Here is a 13,313-nt window from a genome sequence, read left to right on the forward strand (position 1 = left end):
GTTCATATCAGATTCAAGAGAAATATCAAATGGAAACAGATGTCAGATGTGTTGAGCCTTTTCCTAGTTTGAAATTATTGCTTCAGACAGCTAGACATGAGGCTCCAGGGGTCAGTTCCAAGAGGGTTGACAGAGATAATTGCTGATGAAATCTCAGAAAATTTCTTTTATTTCAGTTTATGTTACAGAGCTGTTTTTTCACTCTGCAAAGCTGATTCTTGGAAACAGCTTCAAGTTCCGTAAGTCAGGAAACATTAGCGGTTGCTTTATTTTCTTATTCTGCCACAGAGTAGTTTATAATAGCTTGCTTCTGAGGGATCCGTGTCCATGTTACAGAGAAAACTATTGGGGAATATTGGAGAGAAGAATTTTGTTAAGAGTTCATCTGACAAACCACGCATAACTGACTCCAGTAAATAAACTATGTAGCTGAAGCATGAAAGATACGCACTACTTCATTAATAAACCTCATTAAAACAACACTTCTGTAACTGACAATTTTACAAGAACTGCAATCTAGATATTTGAAAAAAGGAGAAAGAGAAAACAAAGAAAAGCTCCAGTTTGGAGGAACTTCCCTTCAAACTGGTAAACCAAACATACTCTGAACGTCACTGCAATATGTTTCAAATAAAACTTGGTATGAGCCGGGACTTCATCCATAATTGTAGTAATTTCGGAGCTTCATGACAAGAGTGACATTTTGTACAAAACCACATCAAGCAGCTGGTGCTCCAGTCTCCCACTGCTGCTGTAAATAAAGGATTTTCTGAACAAATATTTTAGGTCTCGAGCTCATGCTTGATGTGGTCTTGGATATTTGATGACCCTGAGTCATAGTTTGTATTTGTATGCCAGTGTGATTTTGTTTGTGATGTTCTCCCTGCCTGCCTGAGGGTGGTGCTGTTCACCCGTTGTGCGTTTTCTTGAAGTATGTTGAGTTGAGGGCACACCTGCCCATGCCGGCTTCGCTTAGCCGTTTTCCTGGCTCCCAACCAGAACGCGCCATGCTGCTCTGCCAAGTGATTGCCGATTTAGTGTTGGACTGATTATTGATTCCTGATCTTTGTTGTAAATAATGTTAATATCGACTAAAAGAGCAGCCCTGGTAGATGCAGCTGTTTTGTTGATGCATACTTTAGTCTTTTATTTAGTATAGCTGTCTTGTTTCTTTGATGTCTAGATAAGTTAGTTGTGTTGACGCTTTATTGATGAATAGATCAGTTCTGCTGGACTGCAGTCTGCTGTGGCACTGGTCATCCTTGGGGGTGGGGAAAGGAGGGGAGTCATGTTATGTTCAGGTTCCCTTTAGGCCATGCATAATATGGAGTTTGTGAATTTCCCTTACACAGCCAGCACGATCATTTGCAGTGTGTCAAAAATCATTTTGAACACTTATATTGGCATTTTGAGTCCTGTCATCACAGCAGTATTTCTTCAATGCTGATCCCAGGTGACCTATTACATTTAAGTGACTTTTAAAAAGGAGGATTTAACACTTTCTTTGTTTCACACATAAAAGTTATTCAGCAATGAAATGCATCCTTATTCAGTCCAGTACACTCGGGGGTTTTGCTGCTACAGCCTCACTTGTTATAATAATGATCAGTAATTTATGGTGGCCTATGTTAGCAAGCTTTTGATAGATATTGCTGAGTGACTGACACTACAGAGAGGCAAATTTTATTCCTTCCGACAAACCCCGGCAACATTTCCCCAGTACCAGTCCTGGTGCTGAGCTAACTTAAGCCAACCAACGGCTGGCTGGCTGTAGCTCCACATCGGAGCGGTATCAATCTTCTCCCGGTAAGAAAGCGAGTAGGCATACTTTCCCAAAACGTCAAACTGATTTAAAGACGGCAGATCAACCGGTTCTGTCATATGAATAAAAAAAAATTGTATGTTTAAACAGATACTATTTCCCATGGTGCACATGCAGTTTGTCAGATATGAGGCATAGCTCCTGTTTTTCCTCAAATTCTCTTTTGTACGCACAGAGGCAGCCATGCGTGAACATGTGGCTGACATAGGGATATAATTAACCTCAAATAACTTTCACCTCATTATTTACACTTCTCTCTCTCTGTCCTCTTGGCAATGTATGAAGTCCCTCGCACCACATTCCTCCGTTAATCAGGACATTCTAGCTTCCACTTCTTCGTCAAACACGGCTTCAAAGGACAGATGAAAACAATCTGGTGTTTGAGAGACTCATCGTTTTAGGTTTGGACATCCTTCAAACAGTGCTACATGAATAATATGAAAATAAGTATTACAGCACAAGTAAAATGGCTGGATGATTGCTGTTCAAAAATCTTTCCATGAAATCTCACCCCCCCCCCAAAAAAAAGATAAAAGAAAAATGAAAGTCTTTGTTGACCAAGTGATTACAATAATTCAATAAAGATGAACTCAAGAACCCACATTTATCATACACAATAACTGAATTTGAACACAATACAAAAAGAAAACTGTACAGATGTTTGAATGTGACATGATCCAACTAGTGTGAGGGGTAGGAGAAGTTGCCATACCGCTCTCTAGCTCGTAGACACGTAGAAAAAGGACATATCATGGAAACTAATTTTTACAGTTTGGAGGAACATAGTCCGACAGCTCCACAGTCCCATATACATGATGCTCGTCATTCCATGGGCTGCTCCTGCCTCTCTTTGAACTCATTAACTCTCGCCTGGAACAGAATAAAAGAATATGGAGTCAGAGCTGGAGCCGAAACAGCCTGGAGAGTGTCACATTAAATAGATGCCAACTGAGTCACCTTTCACTATGTGACTTTTATACAAGAGGCAACCATATAACTCAGGGTTTCTTCCTATATCCCTCATGGAAATAAATTCATTTCATATGTGGAAATTATGTTTCTCTTCCTGCTCGTCTTCAGCTGTAGAGAGGTTAGAGCCCTGGGTTAGCTGCTAGACACCCAGTCTGATGGGCAGAGACAAGGACCCATTTTTTTTTTTTTGCTGGTAAGTCGACACAAAATTTGAGTTTTTGCATTTTCCGTAAAATGGCCCAAAGCTGGGTTGCATTATGTTCCACCTGAAGCCACTTATATGAAAATAATCCTCACATTGACATACATTTATGCATCTGAAATAACTTATGTATATGTAGTCATGTGCTGACTGACTGAGTGTTGGAAATGGGCATGCAGGCTTACCTGAAAGGTGTTGAGAACATGTTGACAAACATCACTGAGCTCATTCAGACCCCTCCGTAGAGGCTCTGTGGCTGCAACTCCCCCTGAAACAGACAGCAGGTACCTCTGAAGAAATATTACTATCGTGGTGGTAAAATGTACAAAAACAACTGAGGTCGTTTTTCACATGCAGCATATACTTCCCAAACATTTCAACCTTAGTTTCATCAGTTCAGAAAATATTTTTCTTGTAGCATTGGAGAGTCAAGGTGCTCTCTGGCACATAAGGTGCACAGTGATGAGTTTTTTTTCCTTTTGGAGAGCAGCAACATGAAGCATGGTGTCCATGAACCATGATTTGCATATGTGAGGCTCATGAACACAGATGTTAACCAGCTCCAATAAATACTTGTTTTGCTCTGGGTTTTTTTTTTTATCTCTTACTGATCATTCTGCATTGTGCCTTTGGAGATATCTCAGCTGGGCGCACACGTGTAGGGAGAGTGGCCACACTATTAAGTTATATTAAGTCTCCATTTGTAGACAGTTTGTCTGACTGTGACTGGTAAGGATCTAAACTCTTTGCAGCTTTATGTAAATCAAAAAGTCTTAATCTTTGGTCTTCTGAGACCTCTCTTGTGCGAGGCATGGTTCACATCAACAGATGTTTCTTGTAAACAGAAAACTCCAAATATTCCAGTGTTTTGTTTTGTTTTTTTTTTATATATAAGTGAAAGCAGCCCTCACCCACACCTCCAAATTTGATTCACTGATCGGACTCCAGGTTTGATACCTCTGACTGACTTTTGTAAATGTAAATAGCCGAGGGGTTCACAAACCTTTTTGTGTTTTTTATTCAATATGAACAAGAAGAATACAATGATTTGTATGTTACAATTTAGCAAATGCTACAGCTTATCACTGCCAGTGACTCATTATAAATAGAATACATAGCTTTCTTTGGATGTTAAATTAAATCAAACAAGTGATGGTGCTTGAGTACCTTGTTATGGTCATCTAATTGATTAATCAAAAAATGTGATACTAAAACCAAATGAAAATGAATGAAAAGGATTGTCAGCTGCAGCCCTAGCCATCTTCTCCCAATTGATGTGGAGAACTTCCACCCACCAATTTTCAGTGTGGTCATGGTGGGGAACAACAATAACAGAAATATATCTATAAATACTGCTGAGTATCTGAAAGCACAGAGGAACCAGGGTTTTTCCTAGTGCCTGAAAGGTAATCGTGTCTTGCTGTGATGAAGCTTTGAGGAAAGATCCTTCAGGCATCCTCAGACTTAGTTCAACAACAAAAACAAAGTTGTTTTCTCTGTCTTGCAGAGTCATTTCATGTGATGGGGCTGCTGCTATCCTTTGGCACATTGTGCAAAGCGGCTGACATTAGATTTTTTTCTAACAAGGGAAAAGATTATAGTTCCCTGTGGACAAGAACAAGAGGCTGTGTATGCGCATGTGTGTTACTGAAAGTCTGTCACTGGCTTTTCTTCTTGGGCTGAGTGGACAAAGTGAATGCACAAGACTCCAGTCAACATGTTTACATCTTAACAAGAACGCCTGAAAATGCTTAACCTGAAGCCTCCTACATGTGTACACTACCAATTAAAAGTTTTCCAACATACCCATTTTCCAGTTTTTATTGAAATTTACAGCAGTTCAAGTCCGATGAATAACCTTAAATGGTGCAAAGGTCAGCAGTAAACTGTCCAATGAGAGAAAAAACAAGACTAAGACTTTTGACTGGTAGTGTATGCACACATAAACAAACCTTGGTTGTTAGAGGAAGAAAAATTAGATGATGTGGTGGTAGTTTACAGGGTTTCTCTCACCTCGTGTTTGAATGCGAAAGTTGATCTTGCTCTCAGATGGATGGGTGATAGTGTAGCCACAGAAGTCAACATCCACGCTGATGGAAAACAGGAAAGTGAAAGTGAGATTTGGTATCACTATCATCACTGTTTGCCTTAAAATGGGTGGAGGTGTGATTACAGGCTGTCAACTATCAACTCTGACTGAACAAAAACAGGTAACAAAGAGTCCCTTGCTAATATGATCATCACAAATTGTCACAATGACCTCAGTGAGTTGTCAGGGGGGAAAAAAACAGTCCTCTCCAGCTGCAATCGCAACACAAATGGCACAAATTAAGCATCAGTCATATTCTTTGTACATGCGATAGAGGGTTTTTTTTAAGAATACAAATAGAAAAATAGTTCAAACCCTATGACCATGACATGTTGGTTTAAAGCAAGTTGGGAAAAAAAAAAACACTCAACTGTTTCATGATCATATATCTGAGGGAGTTTCCCAGTGTATGGTCTTCATCATGCAGCACAAATGTCACACAGCCCTCATCAGCCCCATCAGCTTGGACCTAAAACACAAGAAATGTTTATTAGAACATTAAAAACATTATCCAGCTCAGTCCCTGGAGATAAGTGAGTGGGAAAAATATGTCACACTGAGAGGGAACTAGTATGCATTGCCAGCGAATTCAGCACTTTTGATCTCACAGATACTTATTGACAATCGTCAGTTGAACATAGTGAACATCATGCTAAGAGACTGAAGGAACATTTGGGTCTGTTTAAAGGCTGCCCCCCACTGGAGAAGCTCTGAGCCAACTACGGACTGAAGAGGAAGCCGATATTAAGTACAGTGGTTCACCTTACAGCTGACGTTAACCCCACATAACAGCACACATCATAGTCCACAGATAATGCTGCATTAAAGAGAACAGCTTTGAACGTAGTTTGGGTTTCATGTGTTTCAGCTGTTTTCTCATAGCTAGCCACTGTGGCTACCCACGTGTGGAGTTTGAATGTGGTCGAAATACTACCATTAGCTTCTTTAGTTGATTTTTTTCAGTGTGAAACAACTGTAAGGAAATATTAGCTGTATACAATATAAAAAAAAACATAAAGCATTTTCGCTTCTTACAATCTCCAGCACTGGTTTCTTCTCGCCTTCTCCAGCCATGCTTCAACATGCCGACTCGGTCCGTCAATACAAACGTCGTGGGCTTTTGGTCCTCTCCGCTGTCTGACAGGCAAGAGGAAGCGCAACGGGACTTATCCTTGCGCAATCGGGATTTAACCTTGCCCCATAAAAGGTGTTTTTTTTGTCTATATTTGTACAAAATATGTTACAGGTTGTGTTATTATGGCAGTAAACATGAATAAAATATTCAGAAGGATAAGAGAGAGGTACAATAAAATTGTCAAGTGATCCATTTGTGGCAGTCACTAGGCCAGACTTTTAAAAGTTTAGATATACAACCTGGGCCACTTTTCTGAAGTAAAAAAAAAAAAAATACATATATATATATATATATATGTTTGTGCTGAGTTTGACAACAACATGAAAACATTAACCAATATATTAAGCAATATATTGATCACGACTGCTATGCCAGGGGATTGAATAAAGTTAAGAGATATCAAATATAATAATTCATAAACGGTTTCCTGTAAAAAAATATATTTTTACTAGCTCCAGTTGTTGGCTGGCTCTTATGTCATGCTGCTTTCAGTGGGCTTATAAATGTAATGTATATGGTATTGATATAAGGTATTATCTTAATCTTATTAAGAATCTATTTCCGTACTGTGAAATATAACTGAGTCATCCATGGACATCACGCTAGTCGCCTGTCAGACCTCAGCGAGGGCTTAATAAACGCGATTCATAAAGACTACCGCCATGACGTAACGTGAGCATGAAAACATGTGACGACAAGTCTACATAAGAGGAAGTTGAAAAGTGTATTTCGAAAGGCGAAACGATACAATTGACTACGAAGGGCAAGGGATGTGGTAAGAACTACATTACCCAATAGGAGAGTGAATTGGTTTCCGGTCTGCAGGTCTGGGTGATTTGCAAAGCCGAAGTCACTCGGAAGGGATTAGCTAGCTTGCTAGCAGCAGAAACGTCTTCAGATGTTGGAATTTGCGTTAAATGAGCTACTTTGATCAGTGCTGACATATCAAGGTATTGGATTTATTATTATACATCACTGTTAATTACGTTAGCTCCGTAGCTATACACGTTAATTGTTACTATGTTAAACAGCCAACCTAACGCCGTTATGTACATTGGTGAACAACATTATTAGCTTGCTAGCTTGTTGTTTGCCAGCCACCTTAATCTTGCTTTCCTTTTCTCGTGACAGCTAGGACCATATAGGTAGAATTGGTTCAGGGCCTGCTAGTACTTGGATTTCTCTTAGTTACACACATTTACTCACACAACTTCAGCTCCTTCATCTCTCTCTTATCTGTAACATCAACATCAAATCTTTCACCAGAATGAGTTTTTGTTCATCAATCCTCTCTTTCCTCAGCCCATCCTTCTGGCCTCTGGCCCCACCAGTAACATCTCACTCTTGTTGCTCTTGTGTTGCCAGCTGGTATTAGAGGTGCAATCCCAGCTGTTGCCATGGCAATCCTTTTTGCTGTGGTGGCTCGAGGAACCACCATCCTGGCCAAACATGCATGGTGTGGCGGGAACTTCCTGGAAGTGACTGAACAGATCTTAGCCAAAATCCCCTCAGAGAATAACAAGTTGACTTACAGCCACGGCAGGTAGGACTAACACATACTTGCACACTTCCATGCACATCTACACACCTACATCACACAACAGTCAAGCTGTGACTACAGTTGACTTAATCTTTTTCAGTTTGGAAAAAAAATAAATCTTACAGATTTGTACTAGTGCCAGAAAACAGTCTACACTGTGTGATTAGGAGATTATTTCCACAAGGTGTTGATGTAATGCACTCCTACAACACTGTTATATTAACTTAATGCACATTCGGACCCATTTGAAACATTTCCAAAATCCAGGTCATGGTTTATCTAGCCAAATAATTGTGTTTCACCTGCAGAAATCTTACTATGTTGTCTGTAACACAATTATCTGGAAAAGCACTATGTGTGAATTTACATTAAAGTTTCTGAAATCAGATGACTACAGAAAGTGGAGAGTAATGTGGTTATCAAGTGAATATGAACACATTGCTGGTAACCAGTCACAAAAAAATCAGATATGAGAGCTTATGGATGTTGAACCACAGGAAATCACTATCTAAAGCAATAAAGTGATATCAAATGCCACCATAATGCATCCTCATTCAAATGTCTTGGCAGTGACGAGAGTAAGGAAGAATACCTTGTGACGAGTGACGAGAGTAAGGAAGAATACCTTAGTTTTAGAGCCTATTTCCTACTGTTTACTTCTAGTTAATGTTTACCAAGACATTTTGCAGTGCATTAAAAACAATTTAAAAATCAACTGTGTGTTTTCCACTGTATATATGTAGAACTGACAAATTTTCTCGTTTTTCTTTCATAGCTATCTCTTTCATTACATCTGTCATGACAGAATCATATATCTGTGCATCACTGATGATGTAAGTATAATATTTTCATGTCTTTTGTTTTGTTTGTCTTTTGTGGTTGAAAAATAGGCCATATACTCAAGATCCCTTTAAATTGTTTTATTATGCAGAATGGAGCAAGATTTAATCAAGAAAGGCACTTAATTAAAATTTTGTAACTCTTCATATAAACAAGACCTTAGAAGTAAATGTAAGCCCCCAGCCACCAGAAATGGACAAATATATAATTTTACTGCAAGTTAGGGCTGCCAGGACCTGCAGGTTATATGATGGAAGGGTTTGGTCATTTTTTATTTTTTATACACATAAATCTGGCCCATAAGAACGGGAAACCACAACAGTACACTCACTGACACATTGTTACATCATAGATAAAAGCCATTTTTCATTTCACTTGATATTTAAATTAGTGTCTATTTATAATTTATATATGTTTTATCCTTGTGTGCCAAAGGACTTTGAGAGGTCACGTGCATTCAGTTTCCTTAGTGAAGTCAAGAAGCGTTTCCAAACAACATATGGGTCACGTGCGCAAACAGCCCTGCCCTACGCCATGAACAGTGAGTTCTCCTCAACACTGGCAGCTCAGATGGTGAGTATGACAAGAGCCTGAGCATATTGAGCAACATTTTGTTGTGAAGGCTCTTATGACTGCTTTCTACTTCTGTAGTCTATAAAAAAACACAACACATATACAGATTTAGTAATCACAAAATACACTTGCATGTCCTTGTCATTTCCCTCTTTTCCCCTACCCTTCTCTGTTTTTATCTCTATTTGTAGAAACACCACTCAGACCCACGCGGATCAGATCGTGTCACTGAGAGTCAGTTGCAAGTGGATGACCTGAAGGGCATTATGGTCCGCAACATAGGTCAGCTTCTCATGAGTCTCCTCATACAGGGATGAGTAGTACATGGTCGTTATTGATATGGAGCTATACTAATGTCCAATGTGATAATTTGATTGAATCAGAAACAGCTTTCTGTGTGACCGTGCATATTTTCATTCTTAAATGCAGTATGTTGTGTTGGCATCTGTAACGTCTTCAGTATCCAGTGCCAGTGAAGCACTGGTATTTATTGGCCATAATGCCCAAAGCAAATGTTCTGGCCAAATAATTATATAATATTTTAACACTCTGTCTCAAATGTCAGTCCAATTTAAACCACTATTTGATGTGAATCTCATTACACTGGAACTTTTGTGTATCCCAAAACAACTTTGGCTCTCTTGTGTCCTTTTACAGACTTGGTAGCTCAGAGAGGAGAGAAGCTGGAATTGCTGATTGACAAGACAGAAAATCTGGTTGATTCTGTGAGTTTAAATGCCAGTTGTTTTGTCCTGTTCGATGCATTATATTTGGCACTGATGTTATTTTCTCTCCCCCCTCCTCCAGTCGGTCACATTTAAGACCACTAGTCGTAACCTTGCACGAGCCATGTGTATGAAGAACCTCAAGCTGACTGTTGTCATTGTGCTGGTGTGCCTGGTGAGTACAGCCAGATACTACTGATATTCGGTGAGATTGTTATTAGCTGGATACAGTGTAAATGTTATATTCAAGTACGGTGGATTATTAGTTTAGTCCTGTCAATGCTGAGAAAATGCCCTTAGGTTGAAACAATGCATTATTTTTTTGTCTTTAACATAAAAGAATAGCCATATTCCTTAGTTACTACTGCTTACATTTTCAGCTATGAACATCAGGCTCCTGTAAAACTGTTTGACATTGACTGCAGAAATTTCCCCTGTCTTGCTCACTATATGATTAATCAGACACGTGTACAGGTAGTGAACTTTGTCTCTGTGCTCTTTTCAGGTGGTCCTTTACATTATTGTCTCTGCTGCCTGTGGAGGCCTCAAATGGCCCACATGTGTCAAATAAGGGGAAACTATGGATAAAAGAGAGGGAGATAAAGGAAAAAAGGATGAGGAGGAGAAGCGCCTGTTCAACTATGCCTGCCAATGGACACAAAAGGAAACACAGCTTTCCTTGCTTTACTTCTCTAGCTTCATTATCCCTAGAAGGCACGTGCTGCTCCTCCTCCTGCCTCCTTCCTCGCCCCCTCTGTGATTGTGTGCACATTGACTTGCCTTCTGGACAGGGAGTCCCACCTCATACCCACCTAAATGGACAGCAGCCATGTGGCCTAAAACTGATGTGGAACAATTATCTTGTCTTATTCTAGTCTGGTACATTCATTCTGTCTCATGCACTTAGTGGCCTGATGTATCAGTCTGTGATACTGTCCTGCACCAATCTATGTAATTAATCCATTCAGACTGATACCAGAACGAACCACACAGATAGCAAAAGATTACTTTGTTATTTTCCTGCTTTTCCTTTTATGTCAAAAGAGAAATACTGGACCTGCAGGCATTTAGAGTATATTGCAGATCCATCTAGAGTCTGGTCCTTTATATAACTGAAAACTAATTTTTGACAAAACTGATGCAGTATACAGATTTTCCGATTTACATTACGTTTTATCACCAAGCACAGTAGCATCTTCTAAAATGGTTGTTGTAAAATATGAGATGTGATCATACAAATAAATATTGTATATTTGGTTGATATTACTAATCCAAAAGTCACAATGGATCTTTTAAGTCAAGCCTAATTTTTGAGAAAATCACTTTCTCTTTCCCACCTGTGGACTTGATAGGAGGCTTAATTTTCCCTTTACCTTTGCTAGGATATTCATTGTGCCCATATGTTCTTTCTGTTAACACAATGCACTTTTTACATTGTACATACATTTGCTTCCTGGTATCATATGGTTTATAACCATGTAATTATTTAATTATTGTACATTCAGATTTGAAATAATAAACTGATGGTATCAAGTGGTTGATCTCTGCAGCTGGAAAACGAAATATTTGGCTTTCATTTCCCCTGCTAAGAGAAGAGCTGAACTGACCGATAAATGCGGTTAGTCTTTCATTAATTGATTGAAATGATTTCAGTTATGATTAGCTGGCTGTTGTAAGTAGACGTCAACTCATCACGCCGTGTCAAAGTTCAAGCAACATTTGTTAATCGCTTGTGCGGGAAAATGTGAGTATGACCAGTGAATGACACATGACAGTGAAATTGGTTTGTTGATGATTCCCCCCGAAAAATGAATCAACCAGGTGAAACTAATTGTTCATTAGCACCGTGACAGCGGCGCGCTCCCGTCTGTGCCGCTCGCTCCTTAGGCAGGTTAAGTATTGAGTTTTCTCTATCAAACTACGGTTTACGAATTTAATACCGTAATGTACGTCTGACAGATGGTAAGGCCGTTTATCATATTTTCTCCCACATTACTTAACTACTTAAGTTGTATACTTGAGGTACCAAAAGGTTAGACCTCCTGTCAACACAAATTAACGTTAGCTTTGTTATTGTTTGCTTGATAGCTAACATAAGCTAATTTAATTGATTTTTTTGGTCAACTGCTGTTTGCTGCTCTCCATTTTTGTTTTTCAACCGTTGAAATTCATATGTAGTTAGTGTTAGTCCGCTGTGTTTCTAACTATGTTAAAAACTAACCGCTAACTTTAGCTAATACCTGGATATTTTAATATCGTACTCTCTTATTCCCTAATCGTTTTAAGTGTCCCAGAGTTGTTGTGTAGTGTACTGTGTTTTAAACCATTTGTGGATGTTAAAGTATTTTCTTTGCTATTTGTAGCTGTATCCTATGTTTACTCCATGTCTAATTATAGACCTAACTGGGCTGGAAGAGGCCTCCCACTGGGATTATCTATCACCTCAAGGACAGGGCTCAGTATGTTTGTTGAGTGCATGCATCACTGTAAGGGATAAATAACTAATCACACATCTGACATACCTTTGTTTTTCGCTAGATGGCACAGGGCCACAACTATAGCCTTTTCCAGTTCTTCTTGCTTAGACCAGACTGACTAATATTCTGACTGTTGAAAGACATTGCCATTGTTGTGAGCGGGCTCATTGGTGTGGTTTTGTGCCCCTGTGCTTTACAGAGGACAGCCTTGTCCTGTGGTATGCTGGCTGGAATCCCCCAGTTTGACCTGCTGCCCTGCTGCAGTGTTGGGTCACTCTGTGCTTGGGCTTTTGTCCCTGCTGCTCATAACTGCTCACTGTGTGATACTATATGTCCAGTCACCCAAAGGCAAGGAAAGGCCATTCAAGGCTGCATGGTGCCCGTGGGCCTTCAGAAATTGTTGTGTTGCACTGTTCTAATGCTCAGTCTGACTTTTAAGTGTCTAATTCTATTTGAAGGTTGTAACTTGCATTCGAATTCCATAAAGGAAAACAGAGGTACTTTGTGAGACCCTGTATCAAAAAGTTGCATAATTTGTTTACGGTTCATCTGAACCAGTTTCAAAATAATCCCATTTCATTGTTTGACAAGGCAGAATGGTTCTGACTCTCAAACTGCAGGGTCCAATTCACAGCCTGCATCTTGGCCAGCAGAGTTTAAAAGTTTAGAAAACAGCTGGTTTTCTGAATTCTGCTGAAAATTGACATCACTTCTGTATTCTTGTTAAACAACTGCACTTTGCACTAAACAAGATGTTGCAATGCTTAGATTACTTATTAACTAGCCACTAAATTGCTGATTTTACAGGATATAACACTTATTTTTAGAACTCTCTTAGTACCATGATTTACATCTTGTCTCTAGTCAAGATTAGACTGTAGTTTCCAGGGTCAGGACCCTTGTATAGATTAAGCAGAAATAGCGTGGGTCTTAGGGGT

The 13,313-nt window shown here is 39.4% G+C and overlaps 2 protein-coding genes across 2 annotated transcripts; one reads left to right on the forward strand and one right to left on the reverse strand.

Moving 5' to 3' along the window:
- Positions 1-2,407: 2,407 nt before the first annotated feature.
- On the reverse strand, positions 2,408-6,237 carry polr1d (RNA polymerase I and III subunit D). The gene is made up of 5 exons (XM_056383127.1): positions 6,121-6,237; positions 5,457-5,554; positions 5,010-5,086; positions 3,182-3,264; positions 2,408-2,692 (listed from the first exon to the last, which is right to left on the reverse strand). Exons 1-5 carry the CDS (start codon positions 6,157-6,159, stop codon positions 2,645-2,647), a joined length of 345 nt encoding a protein of 114 aa, XP_056239102.1. The 5' UTR covers positions 6,160-6,237; the 3' UTR covers positions 2,408-2,644.
- A 774-nt stretch (positions 6,238-7,011) lies between these two features.
- Positions 7,012-11,434, forward strand: sybl1 (synaptobrevin-like 1). Its single transcript, XM_056383126.1, has 8 exons — positions 7,012-7,170; positions 7,586-7,763; positions 8,536-8,593; positions 9,036-9,173; positions 9,365-9,455; positions 9,831-9,898; positions 9,981-10,073; positions 10,404-11,434. The coding sequence occupies exons 2-8, from the start codon at positions 7,618-7,620 to the stop codon at positions 10,467-10,469; spliced, it is 660 nt and encodes a 219-aa protein (XP_056239101.1). The 5' UTR covers positions 7,012-7,170; positions 7,586-7,617; the 3' UTR covers positions 10,470-11,434.
- The last annotated feature ends 1,879 nt before the right edge of the window (positions 11,435-13,313 follow it).

This window comes from Seriola aureovittata, chromosome 8 (genome assembly GCF_021018895.1).
Source record: "Seriola aureovittata isolate HTS-2021-v1 ecotype China chromosome 8, ASM2101889v1, whole genome shotgun sequence".
In the NCBI taxonomy this organism is placed as follows: domain Eukaryota; kingdom Metazoa; phylum Chordata; class Actinopteri; order Carangiformes; family Carangidae; genus Seriola; species Seriola aureovittata.